Source organism: Euprymna scolopes, chromosome 14, assembly GCF_053919585.1.
Source record: "Euprymna scolopes isolate OS-2025 chromosome 14, ASM5391958v1, whole genome shotgun sequence".
NCBI classification, from domain to species: domain Eukaryota; kingdom Metazoa; phylum Mollusca; class Cephalopoda; order Sepiida; family Sepiolidae; genus Euprymna; species Euprymna scolopes.
The window spans coordinates 5,227,479-5,253,799 of NC_136495.1; the positions used below are offsets into that span (position 1 = coordinate 5,227,479).

General features: G+C 34.0%; 1 protein-coding gene across 1 annotated transcript in view; it reads left to right on the plus strand.

Annotated features, from left to right (window-relative positions):
• Positions 1-11,922, plus strand: part of LOC145292847 (uncharacterized) — a 510,392-nt gene extending 498,470 nt beyond the window's left edge. Inside the window, exon 3 of the mRNA XM_080138896.1 lies at positions 10,550-11,922. Coding sequence (XP_079995022.1) covers positions 10,550-10,800 — 251 coding nt within the window. The 3' untranslated portion in view covers positions 10,801-11,922. The remainder of the gene's footprint in view (positions 1-10,549) is intronic.
• Positions 11,923-26,321: the final 14,399 nt, after the last annotated feature.

Sequence of the window (26,321 nt, forward strand, 5' to 3'; positions counted from 1 at the left end):
CTTTTTCTTTCTCCATTGTGAACTGTATTGATGGTCTTATTGAGTTCACATGGTCTAGGAGAGCCTGGATGTCTTTCTGATGGTGCCAGAGTATGAAGGTGTTATCGACGTATCTTAGCCACATGGTTGGCTTTAAGGGAGCTGAATCTAAGGCCATGTCTTCGAAGTATTTCATGTATATGTTCGCCATCACTGGTGATAATGGCGAGCCCATAGCTAGCCCCTCCTCTTGTCGATATAGGTCAGTACTCATTCTGAAGTAGGTTGTTTCTATGCAGAATGTCAGCATTTCCATTAAGTTTGGCAATGGTACACGTGCGCTCTTCTAGCTAGTCTTTCTTGAATTACTGATAGTGCCTCACTAGTTGGGACTTTAGTGAACAGGCTAACCACATCTAGGCTTACAATTTGGTTTGTACTGATGGGTGCTTCCTTGATCAGTTCCGTGAAGAGGGCAGAATTCTTTACATGTGTTGCTGACTTGCCTGCTAATGCGTTTATTATATCCACAAGGTACCTGCTCAGTAGGTGGCATGCTGAGCCTCGGCAGCTCACTATGGGTCTGAGTGGAATACCGTCTTTGTGTATCTTGGGGAGACCGTACATATGTGGTAGCTTACTGTAATGCTGGACCAGCTGTCTATATCTCATCGGAACGATGTGTTCCTTGTTTTTGGTAAGGATTTGTAACAGCTTTCTTTCGGTTTTCAAAGTTGGGTCCTTCTTTATTTTACCATAGCTAGCATCTGCGATTAGGCCTGCCATTTTTTCAGAGTACTCCGACATGACAGTAGCATTGCCTTTGTCTGCTGGCAGAATTATTATACTGCTGTCACTCTGTAGGGTTCTTATAGCCAGTTTATCTTCCCGAAAGATGTTTGATTTAGGAGGCTTGGCTTTCTCGAGTACTTGTCTCACTTTCTATCTTATTTCATCACCTTGGGTTGATGGGATTCTCAAGGCTATATCTTCCATGTGTGTTATGATATCTAAGAATGGAACGCGTTTGGTTGTTGTCGCTAAGAATTGTCATAGTGACATATGGTCGAGTGGTCCTAAACGTCGTATCAAAGTTTACAGTTACTCAAAGGTGCTTTCATTTTCCTTCTTCATTTACTTCTAAATAAGCTCAATACAATCGGATAATACAAAAACGTTGTATCATCCCGACAAGTCTCCTCTTAAAGAAGTGATTTTATCTCTTCCTTTAACTCCCTTATGTATATATATATATATATATATATATGTGTGTTTATATCTATATATGTTTATATATATATATATATATATATATATATATAAATATATATGTTTGGGTATGTGTGTGTGTGGGTATGTGTGTGTGCACGCGCACACACACAGGTTTCGTTGGACAGCAGGAATGTTTCTTGGTTATTTTCCTTGCAATCCATCTTTTTTCTTGTGGCGGGACAATGTTCGAACGTTCTTTTAGAGTGTAAACCGAAATTAGCTATAGTCGCGAACTTTTTCGTGCTCACGCGATTGATGAATTAAAAATAGCGCTTGGTGAATTTATTGAAAAGTCGATTAAAATAGTTTGAAATCATTCAAAATAAACAGGAATCATCAACAAAACAAGCATAAGAGAAAAAATGCTGCTAATTATACTAATATATGTACAGGGTGTCCATAAAGTCCGCCTGCACTAAAACATATAACTTTATTTTCATTTGTGATTTTAAAAATTGTTTTTAAAATGCAAATGAATTTATCATTATTTTAATTCACACAAACTTTATGGATACCATCTCCCGCTCTCTTTCTATATATACATATAATGTGTGTGTGCGTGTGTGTGAGTAAAGAAATTGAAAGAGAAGGAGAAATAGTATGTGTGCGTTTCCATGTACAGAACATGGTACCATTATGCGTAGAGATGTCATTGTTTCTTTTGCTCTGCTGTATTTTTAACTGAAATTTTCTTTGTTGGATACAAGAGAGGTGAACGTATTGTCAGTTCCTGTAGTTTCTCAGCGGGCATGTTGCAGTCCTGCGAGCAGCACACGCGGAGAATAAACCAGAATACACAAAAAGGGTCTAGCAAGTCGAACTCTGAACAATAGCATGTATACACGGCGGGACGTATTTCGCTCGAGGTGAAATGCTAATCAAATAAGTTTTCTTTGACTCAGTTGAGCAGCGGTGCGTGTTGGCACGAAAAAGAATGAGAAGAAGAAAACGAGGAAGAAATGTGGATGTTTTTAAGATACGTCTATATAATGTGCGCTGTTAGCGATAAGAATTGCACTATACACTCATGCGTAAACAAACGAACAGATATATGGACGGACGGACGGACGACATGACGGGTGGATGCAGATATACGAACGAACTGACTAAGTGACGAACAAGTACGGACAGATTGACACGGGCAGACGGACAGACAAAGGTGGAAAAACGTAGAGATCGACATGGAAAGAGAAACAGAGAAATGAACAGGCAGATAGACACGGACAAACGGACATATGGATTGAATGATGACAGATGAACATACGGATGGACTGACCGGTAGATGGACGGGCGGATAGACCTATAGATCAACGGGTGGACGGAGATATGAAATGATGAATAGACGGACAGAGATGAACAAAGAGACAAAGGCGGGCAGACAGACAAAAAGGCGGACAAACAGGCAAATATATGTATGGTTTTACACGGACAGACACAGAAAAACAGACAGAATGAAGAAATCAACGGACAGACAGTTGGGTGGACAGACTCATGAACGGATGTACGGACGGATGAACCGATTAGCAAACGAAGGACGGACAGCGAATGGACGAAGCTGTGCGTCGGCAAAATTATTATTTTTCTTTCATTTTTAAAATGATTTTATTCATATACAACTTTTATGCATGACATACATTACATGACATAATATAGTATGGAGCTTGAATTCAACTTTATTCCATGTTATGTTTCCATTTGTAAAGAAAATTCTTATCTTCCACACGTATGACGCAACAAGGAATCTTTTTGTTGATTTTCTGATACAGCTGGCTCTTCAAGGAAAATAGTATAGAATGTTTCCGCGTTTACAAAAATATGCGATCTCTAAAGATTAATTCATTGCGAATATAGTTTTCTTCGTTTCGTCTTTTTTTTCTTCACGTTGTCATTGTGGACTACAACCGTATATTTTTTAACTTGAAGAAATATAGACATTATACAGGGTAGATTTACCTCATGAGCGTGAACTAGAAACGTCAGCAAATGGCAGTGGTCTTAACGTTTATGCGAATGAGACAAAGTTTATAACTCCCAATGCGGAAGGGGAGGTTAAAGCTCTAGATGGGACAACATTGAAAGAAGTCACTGAGTTTACGGACCTCGGCAGTTACATAAGTTCCACTGAGAGAGATATCCAAATTCGCATCTCAAAAATATGACTGCGTTGGATAAGCTGCGGTCAGTATTGACTTCAAGGCTAACTGACCAACTGAAAAGGAAGTTCTTCACAGCGGTGGTGAAGTTTATCTTTGTTTATGGTGATACAAACTGGACACTCACCAAAAGATTGGAAAGAAGGCTAGACAGCGCGTACACACCTATGCTATGAACAGTGTGAAATAAATCTTGGCAAGATCATCCCACGAAGCAGAAACTTTATGGCAATCTACCTGGCTACTACTGTCAGGGAATGACGTCTACGATTGGCTGATCACTGCCAGAGGAGCAAGCAAGAGCCGATGAAAAATGGATTGCTATGGATTCCACGACACATGCGCACGAGCATAGGACAACTTAGATCCACGAACATCCAGAAAATTGCACATGACGTCAACTGTGATCCCGAGGATCTAAGGCAGCTGATGGAAAACATGGAATTTTGGAGAGAGAGATAGAGAGAGAGAGAGAGAGAGAGCAAGAGCAAGATAGATAGAGAGATAAAGAGAGAGATAAAGAGAGAGAGCACTTTTAGCTAGTTAGAGCAATTACCCCAGATTTGGCGCAATTACCCCAAAGTACGGTATATATATAATTACTTTTTACTATAATAATTAAATACCTACAGACACTAGTGTTTCATCCCTTCGGGAATCTTCACTGCAGGGTGTCACAATTAATACCAGTCGAACGATTTGAAACCTGCAACACGAGACATATCTGGCTCGATTAGCGAAGACCTAATCCATTCAGCTACCATTAACCGCGTGAAATACCATTGAATTTAACCATTTTAATTTTAAATGTTCATTTACGTCAGCCAGACAGTGATCTAATCGTTATACGATGATCTATGCATAAGAGCTAAATTGACCGACTTTAATTCAACTGAAAGTGCTCAACGATAAGAAACGAATTTCTTAAAGGGGCTGTCATAATTATTTTTTACTATAATAATTAAATACCTACAGACACTAGTGTTTCATCCTTTCGGGAATCTTCAGTGCAGGGTGTCACGATTAATACCAGTCGAACGAAATAAAAAATAAAAAATAAAAAAATAAAAATAGATTTAGATCCTTAATTTTAATATATATATATATATATATATATATATATTTAGTCTTTTTTGTAGTATTCCGAATTATACTGGGCTTATATAATTCAGTAATCGTTCATATACCAATAAATTTTAAGCCAAAAAGAGATGACTTAAATTGTAAGCTACAAAATTATCATATTTAATAATTGAGCATTCATATACTGTTTTAACAAAAACCAAGACTTCAAAAAATGGCTTGATTGCAACAAAAAGTGTATTTCATTGTTAGTTACAATTGTTTCAAGACCATTTGGAGAAATTCAAACAATATGTCGTTTGAAAATTTTCACAAGAACAGCCTTGCTTCAGACCTATTAAATGAAAATAACACTTTAACAAAAACATTATGGAAGAAACATTTCCTTTGTAAGGAAAAGAAAACAAGCGAGACCACTTTAACTATCGCATCTTTGCAAAGTATTTTTTTAAGATCTATATATATCTACCTATTTTCGTATCTTTATTAAAAAACGAATTTCAAACTAAATATCGAACGATGTTACCACTAATTACTTATGTCCATTAAATATGCTTTATTAATACCATTTATCGGTTTCTTAAATTAGATTTCTATATTTCTTCATTTAATTTCACTTATCTTTTTGAATATTTATTTTTTATTTTTTTTATTTTTAAAACGGACTAATTAACTAAGTTAAATCATTACGTAACCACGTAAATTTCGTATCGGGAATTTGCTCTGTTTATTAAGAAAACTATCTGCATGCTTATTTGTGCGATTTAGGACAGGTTTAAGTTTAAAACTTATTCAATAAGGAAATAAAGTCTAACCATTACTTTACATTTAGTCCATTTTCATTCTTCATTTAAAATTAAGGATCTAAATCTATTTTTATTTTTTTTATTTTTTATTTTTATTTTCTTTCGTTCTCTTTATTAAGATTTACGATTATCGGATATTTTAGAAGTAGAAGGGAGATAATTCTATAAGTTCGGAATCTTAAAGAATTAGTTGAAGTTATAAGATACCAAAATCCTAATAAATATTCCTAACGGTGAAGGGGAAATAACTAAGGCCGTTCGATGTTTCTAGTTTTGTAAATTCCTAATATTAATCTATGATCTATTTTTTAATTCAACGGATCCAATTAGAACTAGTCTAATTTATTCAAAATATAAGTTTTTAAAGCATATCTTAACCATGATACTAATTTTATTACCCTATTTTTAACCTTCGCTTGCAATCCAACAATAATTTCTTGGGGTTATGCATGGCTTCAATACAAACTAACACTTCAGGAATTAAGCTCTAAGATACTTATCCGATAGTAATACGTGTCCCATTAATAAGTATTCTAATAATAAAACTAATCTTTAGTTCCGTGCACGTTTTACTTCAATGAAAGTGGGGGTTCACCTTGTTTTTTTGGATTTAATCGGCTAGAAATAGAGTAATATTTAACAAGGTATAATTTTTCATATTTTACTGGTCCGAAAACAGTATCAATTAATCCCCATTCTTTAATTACTAATTTTTTTCTCTTCCCTTTTTTCTTATTGCTAATTAATTGCTAAACTATTTAATTTATCTAGACACAGTATCAACCATTTCGCCATCAATATGACTAAAAACGTGTTCCCAGTTTGGAGACAGGATTGCTAATCTTTGTTATCCTTATTATGAATCTAAATTTCTCATCTAGTAATCTATGGCCTTTATTTCTTAAAATGTGTTTCTAGTGTAGAATATTAGAATGCAGATTTGCTTGTTAGATTGGAATCATTCACAACAACTAACTTACATCATTCTTAGCTATTTAACTCTATATAAACTTTGGCCCTGAAACTTTCATTAAACAATAAAAATTAAAAGGAAAATAGATTGAGATCCTTGCATCGAGCCTGCCTGGATCTTGGAGTGATTCCAACTCTTGAAAAATTACAATCACTGGTTCTGTATGGGTTTCAGTTGACTTCCCTGCGATTTTTCTGAATATAACGATCTGAAGGGTTTCTCCTGGTGCCTGTATCCTTTCTGAATTTGGTGTTGGAGTTGTTAACGAATGGAGCCAAGGTCCTTGGATCCTTTTTTTAGCTTCGTGGCAAAATCTTTGATCGACAATCCTTCTGCGAGTCCAGCAACAATCCTTTACTTTTCGATAAACCTCAATCGCCCGTGTTTTGGCATCGTTAGAGATCTGCAATGAAGCGATGGAAAGTAAAATTCTTTGATATTAAATAAAATGCCACAACTTCGTGAATATCGCCTGGATTTAAATAGAATTTTTGGAAATAATTAACCTTGATATAATTTCATTTTTTTACTAATCTACAATAGAACGATCCACACAGTTTAGAGATTATATATATATATATATATATATATATATATATATATATATATATATATATATATATATATACCCCATCATTTTTTTTACTTTTTACCTGTATTCATATCTATATTTTTTGCATTGGATTTCTTTATTAAATTTTTTACTTTCTGTTTTATTTCATCTTTTGAATTATCTCTGTATGGCTTATCATTTGTTTATAATTCTTGACCTTATTTATCCTTTTTGCTCATTGAATATGTCTTTTACACCGTTATACAGCCCCTTTATATTTGCGCTTTTCGTCCCTTATTGTCACCATTCTATCTATAATATAGTAGTTCCTATTTCTTATAATTGCACATTTCCTTATAATTGCATATTTCCCAGTACAGCTTATTAGTTTATTCCCCCAGATACGCCTGATATTCCACGTATATCACTGCCCTATATACCAGATACCTTAATATCTCTCAGATACTACTCTGAGGTAGATGTCATATTGGCCTGTTTGCAACTTATCCCCGCATGCCCTATTCTAATTAGAATCATTAGCTTTGAATATATCTATGTATAAAAAGAATATAACATTTCTTCTAATTTATGTTCTTTCCGTATTACATTTTACATCACATACATAAATATATATATAATACTAATATATGGCTCTGTCTTGTCTCTAATGTCATATTATTTTCACTGTTTTGAATCTCGAGTGTGTATCCGTTGATATCTTATATGCTTTTATATAGAGTGATGTGGTGTCGGTTGATTAATTATATTTAACTGTGTCGGATACATACTGGAGAGTCAATAATGAAAAAAATATGCTCTTACCATCATAGCCCTAGTCATTATACATACATATATATATATATATATATATATATATATATATATATATATATATAAGATTTAAGGCGTGCGTTTATATGTGTGCGACATTGGTGTGTTCTATATAAAGAGGAAGGTACAAGAATCTAAATAAAATCTACAAGTGTATTCTTCAGTAAAATCTACCAGGGAAAACAATGGAAGTGGCCTTGAATCCTTAAGTACCCTCCTCAACTCAAAGTGGCTATGGAGACGGAATCTACGTCAAAAATTTTAAAATATATCTTATTTTGATGAAATTCATAAATATTTACAGGTAACACGAATTGGAATAAATAATTATATAGATATCGCTAAGTCTGGTGTAAAGAGGATGTACTTCCTCTACCGGGCTAGAAAACTTCACACAACTGCATGTATTCTATATCGCTATACAAATACCATTCAATCATGCATGAAGTGTATTTAGCACCTGAGCTAGTGCAGCAACTACTAGTTTCTCCCTCTTCTACACGGTGCAAAAAAATAGTCCATTAATAGTTTCATATTGTCTACGAATTTCCATCCCCTGTTCAATTGACACAATGCTGCATTTATTACAATACATCAAGGGAAGGTGTTTTAACGAAGTTGCTTCAATTTCGTGAACATCCCCGGCAAAGCGACAAACAGCAAAATTCCACCCCTCTACTGTAGATGTCACCAGATGGCGGAAAGTGTTATTCCAGAACATCTTTTTGTTTACTTGGGTCGCTTGCCTTTAGAATTCTATTTCCCCAGCTGTATCAAAAATGCAAACATTTAAATGTAACGCTAACAAACATCTTGCTGCATAACTCTTCTCTTTGAGATGCGCACTATAAATCTTGAACATATCACAGTAACCCTGTACGTTTCGTATTCAATACGCTATGTTTATGGTGAAAAATGATCATATTTTACTAATCAAATGTAAAAGGGAGACTATGTTGTCAATCACAACGACATGGATCAACCAATGACACATAAGATGGAAGCAAGTGAAAGATATATGGTTCAAGAAAACTTGAAATAAAACAATGCTTTTTTACTCATGAGTTTTCTGGTTATGCCTTATTCCTTACATTGTTTATATGATCTAGGAATATTAACCATATTAGTTATTTTTTATTGGCATTTCACCCCAAACAAGACGCAAGGCCACTTAGCCGTGAGGGGCTACTATTTAGACAAGACTTTATCGTTATTTCCATGGCAAGTGCTCGTCTGAACTCCAATCTCTGGTCCCCCCTCGCCAATCTTTCACGAAAAACACCCATCTAGCTGAATCCACTGTGAAAAATTTCCCCCACTCTTTATCTGTGCCTAAATCAAAACGTGGATTCCATGAACAAAGCTTCTTTCTTAGAACTGCACGCCTGTGGAACTCTGTTCCGTCTGTCTGCTTCCCACCTGACTACAACTTGGATGTCTTCAAGTCTAACGTTAACAAATTCCTAATGAACCGCCCCTTAATTAAACACTTCATCAAATCTCCACACTAACGTAATGTACTTGCAATAACCCTTATCCCTGAGTGGCTTCCAGGCCTTGATAAGTGGTGACCACTGATTAAAAAAAAGAAGGGATGCTATTTATGGAATTGGGCAGAGATTTTCTGTTCACATTACAGTTAAATTTCTGCGTGTCAGTATATTCAAGAAGCAGAGGCCCGGGGGGGATTCTAAAGTGAAGCAGTCGGAGGGAAAAAGCTATTTGAGTAGGAGGCTTTACGGCATCCAGGGATCTCTACAGTGTAGGGGTGGGATTTTGCTGCTTGTCAAGTTTATCGAGAGTGTTGTCGTCAGGGAGGTACTAGTGCTCAGAGTTCGTCCAAGCACTTTCTATTGAAATATCTGTAAGAGGCACTAGGATGCCACATTTCGGCGGTGGGACAGCAGTTGGAGTTTAGTTGACAGGTCAAGATCTATTAGGTTGGCGACTTTTTTAACCCTGTTTTGAAACGGGAGATAAGTGGCAGATGCACCAGTTCAGATGTGACAGCAATACTCCATGCGTTGGTGAACTGTGACCTTGTAGAGGTACAGGATACTTTCAGGTGCGAGTAGCACGGTAGAGAACGCCCACCTTTCTTCGCAGCAGCCTTGGCAATTACCTCAATGTGTTTGTTCCAATTCATGTTATCTGTGAATTTTTAGCCTAGGAGCTTGGGGGAAGTAATTTCAGGCAGTGTATTATTAGCCATGGCAATCACTGGTTAAGAAGGATTCTTGTAAATTATTAACAATGTTTTTTTTTTCCAGCTGAGTTGAATATTCAGGTTTTGTAGAAAAGTCTCGCCTTAAAACTACAAAAAAATGCAAATTGTAATAAACATGTTTTCCTTATTGTAATTTATAATTTTAAGAAGAATATAAAACACAGAAAACTTTTTTTATTTTTAAATATTCCAATCAAAAGAATCGCGTGACTCACGTAAAATTAAGTATAGAATTTTTCGACGTAAGTGTCGTGTTGATTTAAATCAGAATGTAGTGATACCATGCCATCCAAAAGGGAAAGGGAAAGGAAATTAAAGCAAAAACTGTTTTTATGCCTGACGATGACATATATCGTCGAAAGTAGTTTAGTTTCAATTATTAAATAAATATTTTTTTATTAAAAATGGGTTGGATTGATTTCTTAAACTTACAAGGTAAGTATCAAGGTTAACTAATCTTGGACGAAAAGTGGTACAACCCTCTCCAATGTCGTAACTGATAAAAAGGGGGCTTTCTGGTTGCCTCCGACTATGGCCAACAACTTTTTATCTATGATTGTCGTACAAATATAGATCCTGCTGTATTATTCTAAACTTACCTGATATATATCATGTTTTATAAATATAATCTTTGTATAAAACTTAGCTGACATATTTTTTCTTTCTTGGCAGGTATTCAATTACTGTTTGCGCGGGACTGTGCGACGTCATACCTAGAGGAGAAGTGCATTGTCCAAAATCATACGACTCACAGGTTGAAGACCGTCTGCTTTCGAACTTGCGACATGAGCGGATGCAACAGTGAGAGGTTGAAGGGAAGAGGAGCCGCCAGTCAACTTCAAGTCCATTTATTCACAAGTCTTTTAACAGCAACCGTCATTGTTGTCGTATACTTTTGTCGAGGACAAGTGGCGATAGCTTAAACAAGTGATGTCACTTTGACAGAGAAACATTTTTAAATAAAGAAAAAGAAATGATTTAAAATTTATCAATATATCTTTAAGAATATATCATTTGGATCAAATTTAGTTGAGGCACTCTGGCATTTTGTGAAACAACTAAAAGATGAATTTTTTTTCGTAATGCCGCTTGTTTTAACTTCCGCTGGAATTATGAACAAACAATTCGGTATATACAAAAGAAAATGTACTAATCACTTAATATGCGAAACAAACAACCTACACAACAATTGTCACCAAATTTTATTTTTTTACCGACCTGTATAATTTTAAACCTCTCGGCAAAAACCTTTCGTCGGCAAAGACAGTAAAAATCATATATGATCGACTTTTGTGTTAATTGTTGGTACTTTAGTCCTTAAAATTTTTTTTAAAAATAACTTTACCACGCACCCTAATACCGACAGGAAGAAGAAGCCCTTTTACTATCTTACAAGCCTGAAATTAAACACTATCTAAACCGAAATTGATAGCGATATTTTTTTTATTTTGCTGTGATTACAAATTAAAAGTGACGACGACAAAGTCAAAGTTAATAAATCTTACAGTAAGTTTCTAAACTTAATCATTATACAGAGCGGTAAAAAAATTAAATTTCCTGTGTTTATTAAAAGTTATTTATTTTTCATTTCTGCCCTCTCAACTAAAAAACGTTTTATCTAGAAAAAATTTTACTAATGGGCTATAAAATACATATTTCCATTTACAAACACATTGTTGTAAATTTTGCAGATTTATAAAGAGGTACAAAAATACATGGTTTTATTTCTAAATGTACAAGCAAATTAAAAATATTTAAATACAAAAATGTAGTTCAGATTTAGATGCAAAGAATTAACAAAAATATTTTATTGTTTTAAAAACTGCTTTTTATTGGATGTTTTCGCTATGAAAACGTTTCATCTATCATTCGCAATTAATAATTCAGTGTTAAGAGGAGAAGAAGATATCTTTTGGTTGTTGCACATTCTCGGGTGCCACAAATTCATTTGATCCAACGAATTTTAAAGCACAAAAAGAAAGTAATTCCAGAATAAGGCCCGGCGCTTTTTATAAAATTGCAGCTAACAATATGTTGGGTAAAAAGAGAGAGAGAAAAGAATGCTTAATTTAAAAAAGGAAAAAATAATAATAAACTTTCAGATAAAAGGATATTTAACACCTGATCACTCGTATCCTCCCAGAGTAACATATAATTTATACCAAACGCATTAGAATACATTTCCTTCTTAACAAGCCAAATGTTAACGTTTATAACAGTTTTTATTTCACGTTTTCTTGTGTAAGTAATCCCTTCTCGGTAGTTGGCATTCAATAATGTACACAACCTGAAGCTGTTAACCACCATTAATTGTTCAGTGCCGGAAAGATATGTGAACAACAATATGTTATACTCGTTACGTCTTTGTTATGTGAGTAGGGAATTTCATTGTAATGAGTTTGATATAAATTATATGCTGTTTATTATGGGATGATTATAAGTTAACTATTCTGTACTTTTACCAAACTTTCTAATGGTCAAATAGAACAGAAATTCTGAAGCACGTGATGGTTACAAATTTAACAGAAAACGGACATACAGGAAAAATGCTCCTGGCAGTGTTCAGTAGATTGGGTATGTACCAACATCGATAAAATTTTCAAGTATGAATAAAATCACTGGAACGATTTTAAAGGAACACCGTCTGCGAAATTCACAAATCAATGCGAAATAAAAAAAAATTAATTACAAAAATATTATCAAACATTGATATTATAACACGAAAAGGTATCTTTCTCAATATGTATAAAATAATTGCAATATATATATATATATATATATATATATATATATATATATATATATATACACACACACAATCAAAGTGTCAGTGAATAAATAGGTCATGTTTGTTCTATTAACGCTGCGGGTTGAATTCCCAGTATTTTTGTGAAACAGAATGTTGCGCATTCTCGGATGCTGTGTCATTTAAATAATCATATTATGCACTTGCACAAGTCCTTGACTCTCTTGCTATTTTCCTTATAATACAAAATGACCAATTTAATACAAAAGACTATGCTTGGCTTTGAAAATAGCTTCTCTGTCGAGAACTTGAATCTTTAAAATAAATGAATTTATTCTGAAAAATATATTGTAATTCGTGTATAAATTACAAAGAAATTATCTAGAAATAATGTTTTATAAAAATGTAACCATCTCATATATATATATATATATATATATATATATATATATATATATATATACATATATATATATATAAAGTACACGAGATCAAAATAACATCGATACCATCAGTTTCAAATTCAAACAAAAGTGACCTATAATATGTTCTCTATGTAGGACTCTCTTCAACTTTTATTTTTGTGTGTGTTTTTATTTAAGCAGGCGACCAAATACTTGTCTTTTTTTGTTTGAATTTGAAACAAACGGAACATATTATTCTGATCTTCTGTAAGCTATATATTATATTCTTAATTTTTTGAATTTGGCTTTATAATCGCTGGGTTTTCTGGGAGGTGTGCAGAAACACAAGAAAGTGTTAGTTTGCGGGGATAAAAATATATTAAATAATGCAAAAAAATACATGCCTTAGAATACAGTGAAAATAAGTATTTCACGAAAACACTCAACCTATATGCAAATAACTAATTATATTCAATGGACAATATGCATTGATGTTTTCGCTTTCACAGAAATATTAAAAACTAAATGGTTAATATACCAAATGTGACCGACATTCACCAGCTGATATTTTAATATGTGTGTTAACTACCTTTAGATGATTAGAACTATTCAGATTTGATAAACGCAATATTCCACCTATTCAGATTAGATGTGGGGGGTAGGATCATAGTGATATTAACTTTTGTAATGAAGTTCCTGAAGAAGCATTATCCTTTTTATATAAATCATATTAACTTTGAGTTTAATGAGATGCATTCTATAATTACATCACATGTTTGATGATGGAAAGTGTTTACCATTTTAAACTTTCCGTGAAATCACAAGTTTTCTACTTCATTAATTTCAACTAAGTCTTTCCTTAGAATTATTGTCATCAATATATTTTGATTATTTTTTGGGTTGTTCTCGGGAGTTCAATTCTGTCTCGTTATACCCGAAATTAATATTTTGATTAATATTAGACGCTAAATTCAGTTAATATTGAAGCGAAAACTTGATTATTAGTCTAAAACATGAGATCAGGTCACGAATAATGCACACCCAGGTTTTTACTCTTTATTAAAAAATTGTTTATGTTTAGTAAATAGAATATAATAGTTAACATGCGTAAATTTTACATATTTTATTAGTTGGTGGTTTTTCTGCGCGCTACTAAATCACATAATATATTGGAGTGCTCAGAATGGTGTTTCCTTTTTTTCTATTTTTTTTTCTTGACCATAACATAAATTCTATTGATCTTGGACGAGCATGCCTCTCGATTAAAAGCAAAATGGTATTTGGCTGCGAGCAATACATGATATTTTTATATAATCCCAGTCTCTCTCTCTCTCTTTCTCTCTTTCTCCTTTTCCTTTCTTTCATTTTCTTAAAAGTTGGCTTAATTCTCATTCCTTCTATTCTTTTACGACTAAAAATGCGTTTCTACTCTTCATAATACTTTTTTGTATGCGTGTGTGAAAACTACAAACGGAAAAAATAAAATTCATTTTTAAAAAGTATATCTTTTATCTGTGATGTTTTGTTGTTCTTTTATCTTTAAATTTCTGAAATAACGAGCAAGATTAAAGTTAGTAAACTGAAATATAGCCGTTATAATTTAAATGCAATTGCGGAAAAATAATCTCCGCGGTTCGCATGTATATGGCATAATCCAATTTCCACATTATCTACACATTAAATAAGGCCGTGTTTCCGCAATAATACGTCGAATATTGTCTTCCACGTGGTTTTTTGTGTCTGCATAGCATAGACATGACCTTACTTTTCCCCAATAACGGGGTTAAATCGCACAAAAAGATTCATTTCGTGAAATTATTCGTGCAAATTTCGGTAAATTGATCGTATTATTTGCAATTTGAAAACTCTGGTTGTGTTTCAGTATTTTTTTCATGATGAATTTCAAAACCAAGCTGAGTTGAAAATAATTGATAGTTGCCAAATATGCAATTAAATAAAATAGAGCTGTCAATTTAGAGTTCTCCGCCTCCTAAACAGTGACCTATATTACAGCATATATTTTTTCATGGTTAGATTTTTCTCCATAATATTCAAATACATAGCCACCAACAAAAATAAAACAAATACAAAAAAGTCTTAATTTCCAGTGACTCATTCTGTGATGGATTAATCAATCGATTTCTTATTTTATGATATTTGTTTAATTTCATATTACATAATTATGAGCAAATGAAATGAAAGTTTAATTTCAATGTACATACATAAATAATAATACACGTAATACCTAATGACTGGCTTACCAATATCATTTCTATTGAAATTCTTAAATGTTATATGTTGTGTTTTAGAGCAGTTCTCCGTTAAAAACTTTTGTTTGCCCCGAAAAATTATTTTAATATTTTATAAAAATATTTAAACATGAATGTAAAAAATGTAATCGAACTGTGATAACAGTTTAAAAGCTAAATTACAGTATTTCGGAATTACAGCAATTCGCAATTACAGTAATTCTCAATTACAGTAATGCTAAATTACAATAATCATAAATTACACTAATGGTAAATTACAGTTATGCTTAATTCCAGTAATGCCGACTTAGAGTGATGATAAATCGCCGTAATAAGTAACAGTAATGCTTAATTGCATTAATCTTAAAATGCAGAAATTATGTATTACTGTAATCCTAAATTACAGAAATGATAAGTTACAATAATGCTTAAATACAGTAATGATAAATAACAGTAATGCTCAATTACTGTAATTCTAAAGCGAAGTACTGCTTAAATACAGTAATACTAAAAATACTAAAGCTAAAGTACAGTAATGATAAATTACAGTAATGATAAATTACAGTAATGATAAATTACAATAATGCTAATTACAGTAATTATAATTTACAGTCATGATAAATTACAGTAATGATTAATTACAGTGATGATAAATTACAGTAATGATAAATTATAGTTATTATAAATTCCAGTAATGATTAATTACAGTAATAATTAATTACAGTAATGATAAATTACAGTAACAATAAATTACAGTAATTATAAATTACAGTAATGACTAATTACAGTAATGATTAATTAAAGTAATGATAAATTACAGTTATTATAAATTACAGGAATTATAACTTACAGTAATGATAAATTACAGTAATGATTAATTACAGTAATGATAATTTGCAGTAATGATAAATTAAAGTAATGATTAATTACTGTAATGATAAATTACAGTAATGATAAATTACAGTTATTATAAATTACAGTAATGCTAAATGCTTTTGAGTATGATGCAATGAAATTATATATTTTTTATCTTGATATGATGAAGAAATGAAATTTTTTATTCAAGTTTCAAGAACTTTTTCATGTGAAAAGAGATTTCTTTTGGCACAACAATTAAGATTTTTTCCGTTGTCGGCTCGATATAAAGACTCCTCTTTCTCTTGCAGTGACGTTATCATAGTCCATCCAATCCACAGACGTATTTCGAAAAAACAGCCAAAAAAATCTCAGTATAATATGTAATAATCGAATACAAACCAAATGCTCTTTCAGTTCAAGAATTACAATAAACGTTTATATATTTAATACATGCATTTTTATTTATAAGGTCACAGTTTCTGATTATTGTTTCATGAATGTACGAGGTGCCTTTAATAATATTCCGAACATTTTTGTACAAGCATCCAAATTATCGTAGACACTTAAAAATTCAGTATGTTCTTACTATATACCTGATAAGATGACTGCTCAATTTTTATGATTTTAGGTTAAAACGAACAGCTACAGCATGAATTGGAATACACCCTACCCAGGCCTGATTGTCACAACTGAAGAATTTTAAAAGTGATATCTGGACGTGAGGACACTTTATAAAAAAGATATGCAATCAAATTATGTTTTAAACTGGGACAAAAACAGCAGAAATATGTTGAATGCTTCAGACTACTTTTGGATTGAGCATCAGTTTTTGAGTGGCCTAAGAAATTCAAGGGAGTTTGGAGAGATGATGAGAGGTGTGGGAAGAGTAAGGACATTAGAACATCAGAGCTGATAGGCCAAATAAAGAATTTCATGGATAAGGGCCGTAGTGTCTATGGAGAGAATAAGTGCACAGTTTGATGTCAGTGTGGGACTGAAGATGCGGATTTTGCGTGAAGTTTGTCCCAATGATGTTCAGAGAAGATTAGTAATGTTATATCGACCATAAGGAAAACCAGATCCGTACAATATTCAGGCAATAAAACACATGGCAGCTACAAATATTGTTGCAATGCTACGACCCTTTCTGTACCTGGTCAGTCATTATTTTTAGTTGAACTACACGTTGTGGGTATCTGTGAATAATCTCTTATAGAAAGATACAAAATGGAACCGGTCAAGACAATGCGAAGAATCATTTGAAAAAATCAAAACACTTCTTAGTTCTGATCTATTGCTGACACACTACAATCTATCATTAGATATTATTGCTGTGAAGGATTCTTTAGATTATAGAGTTGGAGGAATAATATCACATTTTTCCTGGTGTAAGCGAAAAGACTATTACACACACATCAAAGTTGTTGAAAAGAAAGTTTAGTTAAATTAAAAAAGAGGCCCAAGCAATACGCGGTAAAAAAAAGTTCACAAAATGCTATTTGGCCGGCATTTTACTCTAATAACAGATCACACGCCCTTAAGAAGTATTTTTGGTTCCAGGAACGGAATTCCGGTATATACAACGCACCATTTACAAATGCTTTAAGATTACGACTTTTATATAAAGTACTACCAAGCCAACAAAACTGACCAAGCAGATGCGTTATCCAGAATCAAATCTACTCGTCAAAAACTATTGGAAGACAGTCATCGCTGCTATATCTGTAGAACCTTGAGTTGTCTCTCCGCTTGTTTCTACGATGAGATCGCTACCTGTCGTTTCAGAGATAACCCAGTAGGTTGCAGCTGTAGATCCATTATTACAGGAAGTCCGACGTTTTCATCTTACATGCTGGTCAAAAACTTGCATGGACCAGTAACTTGAACCATTTTATCAAATATCTTCTTTATCAGAGATCAATGGAACTTTTCATTTTGGAGAACATGTTGTTGTCTGATTCAAACTCCAGAACAGAGTTCTCAAGCAATTGCGTTATGGAGATCAATGAATTAATCTGACGAAAGCCTTTTCATGTGGCTATGTGTATTCGCCAACCATCGACAGGCAATTAGAGGAACTTAGAAAAAGTTGTGCCAAATATAAACTAGTTGCATGCATGGTCTATCCCAGAAATGCTTTGGTCACGACTACACATAGAATTTGTAGGACCAATTAATGGGTAATATTATTTAATATTGGTTGATGGTTACAGTAAGCGGTCAGAAGTCCTTCAGATAAAGCATACTACATCAAATGAAACTGTAAAGAAACTACAAGAAATTTTCAGCAGATTGGACGTTCTTGAAATCTTAGTTTCTGATAATAGTACTGCATTTACCTCAGCAGAATTTTCTGACTTCTGTCAGCGAAACAGTATTTAGTATCTTTGCTCTCTACCTTTCCACTCTCAATCAAATGGCTAAGACGGACGTTTTGTCGACACATTTAAGAGATCACACTTAAAATTAAAAGGAGAAGGAACTACTCGGGAGATCGATCATAGAATTATTTCTAGGTAGCTGCAGAGCTACACCAAATCAAAATTGCCCAAATAAAAAGTCTTCTACTGAAGCACTGCTGAACAGAAAAATACATTTAATAATGGATGATATTCCTCTAATTTAATAGTCTTCCAAAAAGGAACAGGACGATGGAAAACCAATTCAATCGCCATCATAGAACAAGATCACGTAAATTCCTACCAGGAAAACCTGTATTGACAAAAGACTACCGCAATAGTAAAGAAAAGTGTAATCTATTACGTGGGTGTACTATTATCTATTTGGGTTTGACATGCAAATCAATTGTGTCATACCTTCGAAAGAGACAATCAAATAACACAAGCATTCCATTAGATATTTTAGTATACACATTTGATTTGCCTCAAAATGTTCAAGCAACATGCAGTAAACAAAGCAAGTCTAAGAAGAATGGTCCAATGCGAAGGACGCAACTAATGTGCAAGCCAACTTCAACTCTACAAATATACTCACATTAAACATCCTACAAGTATCATATTTCAAAGGGGACTATAGCGATCAAAAGGAGAAATAACCCTATTTAAGAAAGTAAGAGTTATCGCACTTTATATACCTAGACAAAGACTGAGAGAGAGAGAGAAAAGCAACCTGACGAACATCGCTTCGGCATGCAATATCGTCTGTAATAATTTAATTTCTTCCGTGAATAAATTGTATTTAACTTAAAATGAGCTTTTCTACTTATTATTTGAATTCTATAATTCCGACATCCCTATTATTCCGAACGCAACAAGTAAAAAAGACGTAGTTATAACCAAGATGTGCATTAATACAGTTCTTTGTTCCCTGTGATTTTGATTATTCCCTAAGCTCAAAGAAAACTTTAGAAGCTGTCGTTATGAAACAATTGAGGAGATGAAAGAGGCTGTGAGGTCATTGACACGCTCACATAAGTGGACTTCTATAGGGCCTTTCAGAAATTGTTAAAACGGTACAACAAGTGCCTTGCGGTCGGAAGAAATTACTTCGACGGGGGACAGAATTTTCATGTATGTACTCTTATTAAAGGTGCTCATATGAAAAATGTCTGGAAACTTATTTAAGGCATCGTGTATTTACCTTTTTTTAATTCATATTAATGCACCGTAAAATTAAAGATTAGACATTTTGTAGTCCATTAAGTTTAAAAGTTTGGCGACTTCTGCTTAACTTTTTGACCCTTGTTTAGCATCTTGCGTAACTCACCAATCCGCCATAATACCCGATTAATAAGTATAAAAAGAAACTATTACCCATGAAGAATACCAACATCTTCCCACCGATGGAATCGTCTAATCGAAAATCACACGATGGTACACATTACATTGCAACTCGGATGTTTTCGTCAGGGTTGATTTTTACAGCCTTTTCTATGATTAGGCATAGCTACAAAAAACTGTTTTTCCTCTTAGAGATAATATGTCTTGAAAACTACTAAATCCCATCTACCGAAAGCACTTGTTTGTAGCTGCCTTCACTCTTTCCTTCACCCAGCAAAAGTTGAAAATACCGCGTAAGATTAGTTTAAGCAAGAAGATGGATATTTTTTAAAGTCAAGTTACATGTACAGGAAATAACATCACGGAGAAAGTATGTGGTACGGAAACAAGGGATTTTCTGTTTCAGTCCCACCTAGACGTTTAATCAGAGTTGATTTCGGAAGTCTTTCTATCGGTAGGTATGGCCACAAGGAACCGGTTGTTGATAACAGTTTTCTTTCCTTACTAGGATAAGTTTTTGCACATAGCGATGAACACTAATCTATTCAAAGTTTTTTTTTGTTTTTGTTTTTAGATGCCAGGTAACATATATTCATCCCTTCTCGTATAAACAATATCAAAACTATATTAGATATTTGGTTGTGTGAAAATCATTTTATAAATTTAAATTTCCTCTTATGGCTAGCTTATGCAAGATGAAAAAATTCCATTCAAAGTTACGTGTAAAGGAAGTTATGTCGTGGGCGAAAGTACCTGACGGTGAAGCAAATGAGTTTATGTCTCTTCGGAGTTTTTGAGACGCATTTTCCAAGTTTTCGCCATACACGTTTGGTATGAAAGATAATTTTATCTTTTTGTCCTTGTTGTTAATTTGTGTATGAAGTAAATCAAACACAAGCAAACATTGAAGTTATTTGTTGTTCTTTGTAATTGCTTTATTTGTTGCAGCCACAAGAACAAAATGTTCGACTATCTCTGCGACAGTTACTCTTACCATTGCTATTCAATGAAGTATTTACGTGTAAAAAATGGAGATGAATGGCTATTTTTAATCCACAACAGTACATCGATCGGTTGTTTTGAATAGGGAATGAAAAAATTCCCCATGAAATTGTACAAATCTCTATAACTAGTAGTTCTGCCAGGCACACGATCCGGCCAGAAACCTGTTTGTGACGCGCTCTATACATGTATACAAGTTGTTTGAAAAATCGTTGCAATAACTTCGAGATTACGTTTTAAGCCACTGAAATGAATAGCGATTTTTTATATGAAACGTTTAACACGTACAATGTGTGTGATAATGAACAATTGTTTCTACATATAGAACAAAACTTTTCCAGTGAAAGGGGCTCGTGTACAATAAACCTGGGTCCGTATTGCTGCATACATTAACAAAATTGCAACAACAAATACACAATTCATTTGTCTCAAATAAAAAGTTTTGAGTGTTATGATCGGTGTTATGATCCTTAACAGCCAACATAGTGTTGGGCCTTTTCGCTGAACACCGCGTATTATCTGTGTTATGTGTAGTGGGCAATGCCAAAGTTCGGAACGATTATTTTTATTGATTTGCGAACTGAAAAAGTTATGCGAAGAGAATGTTTGGAAAGAAGAGAATTTTTGGCTAAAACATTTATGTTAAAATCTAACGGACGAATTAGTTTAGATTTATGAACAATAAAATATTACAGGGATAGTTATGTGATAAAATAGATTTAGGAATCCATTCTTTTATAAACAATAAGCAATGAAATTGATCTGGTAAAAAAGTGTAGGGTTTTATATCTAGTCTAGGGACAGAGAGAGACGATAGCAGGTTGACTTTGTCAGTCATGGAATCATTCGATTGAGTTAACTAAAAAATGATGTAAACACTAAAAAGTGGAAGCGTCGTAAATCCCTGGGAGAAACACCCAAGAATAAACGAGAAAAACCAAAAGAAAAGTCTTGTTCTTACTGCTCACACTGAAATGTTTTCTTGCGGTGTCCGAGAGACAAATGGAACTACAACTTAAGGTAAATAGTCCGATACCAAACGGCTATTTAAAGCTTATGTGTCATGTTTGTTGAACCTGTCCTGCATTTATGTATGTTACTTGTCTATGTTACGTGAACTCTGTTTGAATATGTGTAAACAGGCACACCCATATTCACAACGAACATCTATAACCACTATACGATACGATCATCGGTTTCATACATACGTATATTATAGTATATTTTAAGCGCGTGGTTCAGTGGGGGAAGATGTGATTGATTACCTTTAATGCATCCAAAACCAAACTCCTATCCTTACATCATCAACGCTCTGATCCCCATCTGGCATCAATTGTGATGGACGGCTCTCGTCTGGGTGAGGCCCCGTGTTTTGACAAACTTCTGGGTTTGACCTTTACTCCTGATCTGAAATGGAACACGTACATCAAGTCTGTTGCCAAGGTCACTGGAAAGATGGTGGGATCCTTCTACCGCTACAGAAGATATCTCACTACTGATGCAATTCTCTATATATATAAAAGCCAAGTACGTCCAAGGATGGAATACTGTTGCCATATCTGGGCAGGAGTTGCTAAAAACAGCCTATCCTGCCTTGACAGAGTACAAAATAGACTTCGTGGCTTAGTGGGGGATGCCCTTTTCTCTACCCTGCAACCTCTCTCTCACAGAAGAGACGTTGCAAACCTGTCCTTGTTTTATCGTTATTTCCATGGCAGATGCTCGTCTGAACTCCAATCTCTGGTCCCCCCTCGCCAATCTTTCACGAAAAACACCCGTCTAGCAGAATCCACTGTGAAAAATTTCCCCCACTATATCTGTGCCTAGATCAAAACGTGGATTCCATGAACAAAGCTTCTTTCTTAGAACTGCACGCCTGTGGAACTCTGTTCCGTCTGCCTGCTTCCCACCTGACTACAACTTGGATGTGTTCAAGTCCAACGTTAACAAATTCCTAATGAACCGCCCCCTTAAGTAAACACTTCATCAAATCTCCACACTAACGTAATGTACTTGCAATAACACTTATCCCTGAGTGGCTTCCGGGCCTTGATAAGTGGTGATCACTGTGTAAATATATATATATATATATATATATACATATATATATACAACGGTCACAATCTTACAAGCTGATTTCATTTTGATAAAAAAAATACTATATGTGCTCATCAGAAACTTAAGAAGCTGAAGTTAATCACAACAAAATTGAACTAGTAATCGAGTGTTTTACAAAAGCAATTTACATTTACACATGCAGTTGAGTAATCGATTTAACAAACAATATATAGGGTGAGATACTGACGTCCGGCGCGGGAGAGTATTTTTTTAATTTGGAGAAAACCTTTCTAGAGAGTTTTTCTTAGGAGTCGCCGTTCGATGAATGTTGTTTCTTAGTTGGTCACATCAATGTGTATTCGGGTCCTCTTTGACAGGATTTTTAATGTGTCACGTTTTCTCTGTACAAGTTTCACATAAACGATAGATTTTTCTATTTTGTAAAACAATGTTTCTTGGACAGGATTTTTAATCACAATTGTGATTGCACGTGTCACGTTTTCTCTGTACAAGTTTCACATAAACGATAGATGTTTCTATTTTGTAAAACAATGTTTCTTGGACAGGATTTTTAATCACAATTGTGATTGCACGTGCCACGTTTTCTCTGTACAAGTTTCACATAAACGATAGATGTTTCTATTTTGTAAAACAATGTTTCTTGGACAGGATTTTTAATCACAATTGTGATTGCACGTGCCACGTTTTCTCTGTACAAGTTTCACATAAACGATAGATTTATATATTTTAAAACAGGACGATCTAGTCATTTCGACATAATATGTACAAGTGTATCTAACTGCCATATTTGATTTACAAACTTATTCATAGACATATTTTCGAATGCGATTATCAGAAACATTAAACATCAAATTGTTTGTTTTAATTGGTTCTCTTGGTGGGAGTATTTATATGATTCTCTATAGATGAATTTAGATATAAATGATCAAGCATTGTTAAAAAATAAGATGTCTCCGATGATTTGGTCACACTCTGCATCAGCAACCAGATGACCTCAACTATGCCACCATCATCAACCCAGCCCCACTACAGGGGTTGGAGGAACGACGTGACGTTTAGCTGAAAACCTGCCTCAGCACAATGAAGCAAGATGCCGATCTGATCCTATGTTCTCGCCTCTACGGCGTGTGCCGCTTGAATCCCGACTGGCTGGACCTAATATCGACCGCATTCAAACTGAAGTGCCTGAGCGGCGTCTTTATCAGATGCAGAGAATACAGTTGGAAGAGCCGACTCAACTGACCAATGGTGAACACTGACACAACAATGACAACAACAACAACAACAACAAAAACAACAACAATTTAGATATAAAAAAATTACTAATATTCTTATTTCAAAATATAGCCGAGAAGGTGACCTATGAACTAAAATTGTTTGAAATTTGGTTGCAAAATGAGTGACCAGTTAAGCTTTAACACAGCTCTAAATAAGTAAAACTAACAATTAATCATATATTCAAACACTACCGTGTTTGAATGATAAAAACAGAAAGAGTGCACGTGCGCGCGCGCACACACACACACACACACACACACACACACACATATATATATATATAGAGAGAGAGAGAGATAGTTAGATAGATAAAGAGAGAGAGAGAAAGAGGTGGAGGTAGAGAGAGAAAGCAATAGATAACTAGATCACTAGTATAATTTTTTATTATTACTTATGCAGATATTATTGGCTACATATGTTCATACATATTTCACTTGAGATTTTTTTCCCAAATATCTAGCATCATCGAGCCGAAATCTTCCAATATGTAACAATAATTCTTTCAATATAAATATTTCTGTAATTTTAAAGGGGGGATCGGGAATGAAAAAGAATACCAGAAAAGGGGGAACAGAAAATGTGTTGGAGGAGAAAAGGATACCTTCCAGTGAATTGGAAATTCTTTTATTTCTTTCCCAAAGATAGATCCACAATTTTTCCAAAGCGGGCAGATGTTTGGTGCACGTATGGTAGTTATTATTGTAACGGAATTGGTTTAAATGGTGGCTGTATCAAGTGGAAGCTGATCTATGTAAAGAATCGAAGATCCAAGTAAGGACTGTGCATAAAGTGCGCCAACCCACTGCGCGCAAAATTACAGCGGAGCTTAACCATCACCTGAATTATCCGGTTTTAACAAAAAAATGTCTGCTAAAAGCTTAACTGGATTTCATAGGACTGCTGTCAAAAAACATTGCTTTCGATTATTTTTAGCATTTTCTCTAACCACTGCGAGGAATGTATCCATTAGATACATGCTTTGTCCCTTCTAAATTTTCACAACGGATCACGTTCTGTTGTAGTAGAGCCCGTATGAATGCGTGTAGGAAATCCTTGGCAACAGCAGAATGATAGCATGCTAGCGAAAGTATTAGCTGCAGTCGTTTAAGCACGTGTACGAATTAGCGAGTGTGCGCGAGCTTGCGTCACAAGAAAACGATAGAAAGACACTCCATGTGGTCAGGGAAGAAGCGAAGTACCCACCTGGAAAGATTGACATATCAGGTGGAGAGGAGATAGAGACTTTTAAAAAGCACACATGTGTGCGAAAGAAGTTTGGAAATATAATGGAGTGCGTTGTTTTGGAGAAATCATGAATAAATGCATTTCATTTGCACTTAAAAAATGCCGAGTCGGATATTTTTCTGTCATTTATTTGTGCCTGCGACGGTACCGGCTTTCTGAAAATATAATGGAGTGCGTTTTTTTGCGACGGTACCGGCTTTCTGCCTAAAAATGGGACAAAGACTGATGTTATTTTCTTTTCCCTTTTTTTTTTTTTTTTTTGCTTTCCTTCTGCAAAATTCAATTATGTTTTGCAAAACCAAATAAAGAAAACAATTCTACAATAAAACTAAATCAAATACTTTGACTTTTAGGTTACAAAGTCCTTGAAGCCTAATATTTTTTTTTACAAAATTACTGGATTTGGCATTGAATAAAAGGATGGATATTCCATAAAACGAAATACCTGAGGATTCGACATTAAATAACCCCAAATCAGTTGATATGCCGTAAAACAAAACAACGAAACGAAACCAAGGAATAAATATTTTAAGTTAAAAGACATTTTTCCCAAATTACTGGATTCGGAAAAAATAACACGAACAGTGTTGATATGGCATAAAAAAAACCAATGAATCAAAGCAAATTATCACATTTTTGCAATTGCATCTACCGTGTCATTCAGTATAAACGAACGCATTTAATGATTTTTGTATTTCCCGAAATAGATATTTTTTGGCTAATCTTTGCTTTCATTTCTTATTCAGAATGACATTAATTAGAGAAGTAATGATTTTGTTTTTAACGAAAACTTCTAATCTGATTCACTGTCTTTGCGGATGATGAAGATGTCGAAGTGATGAA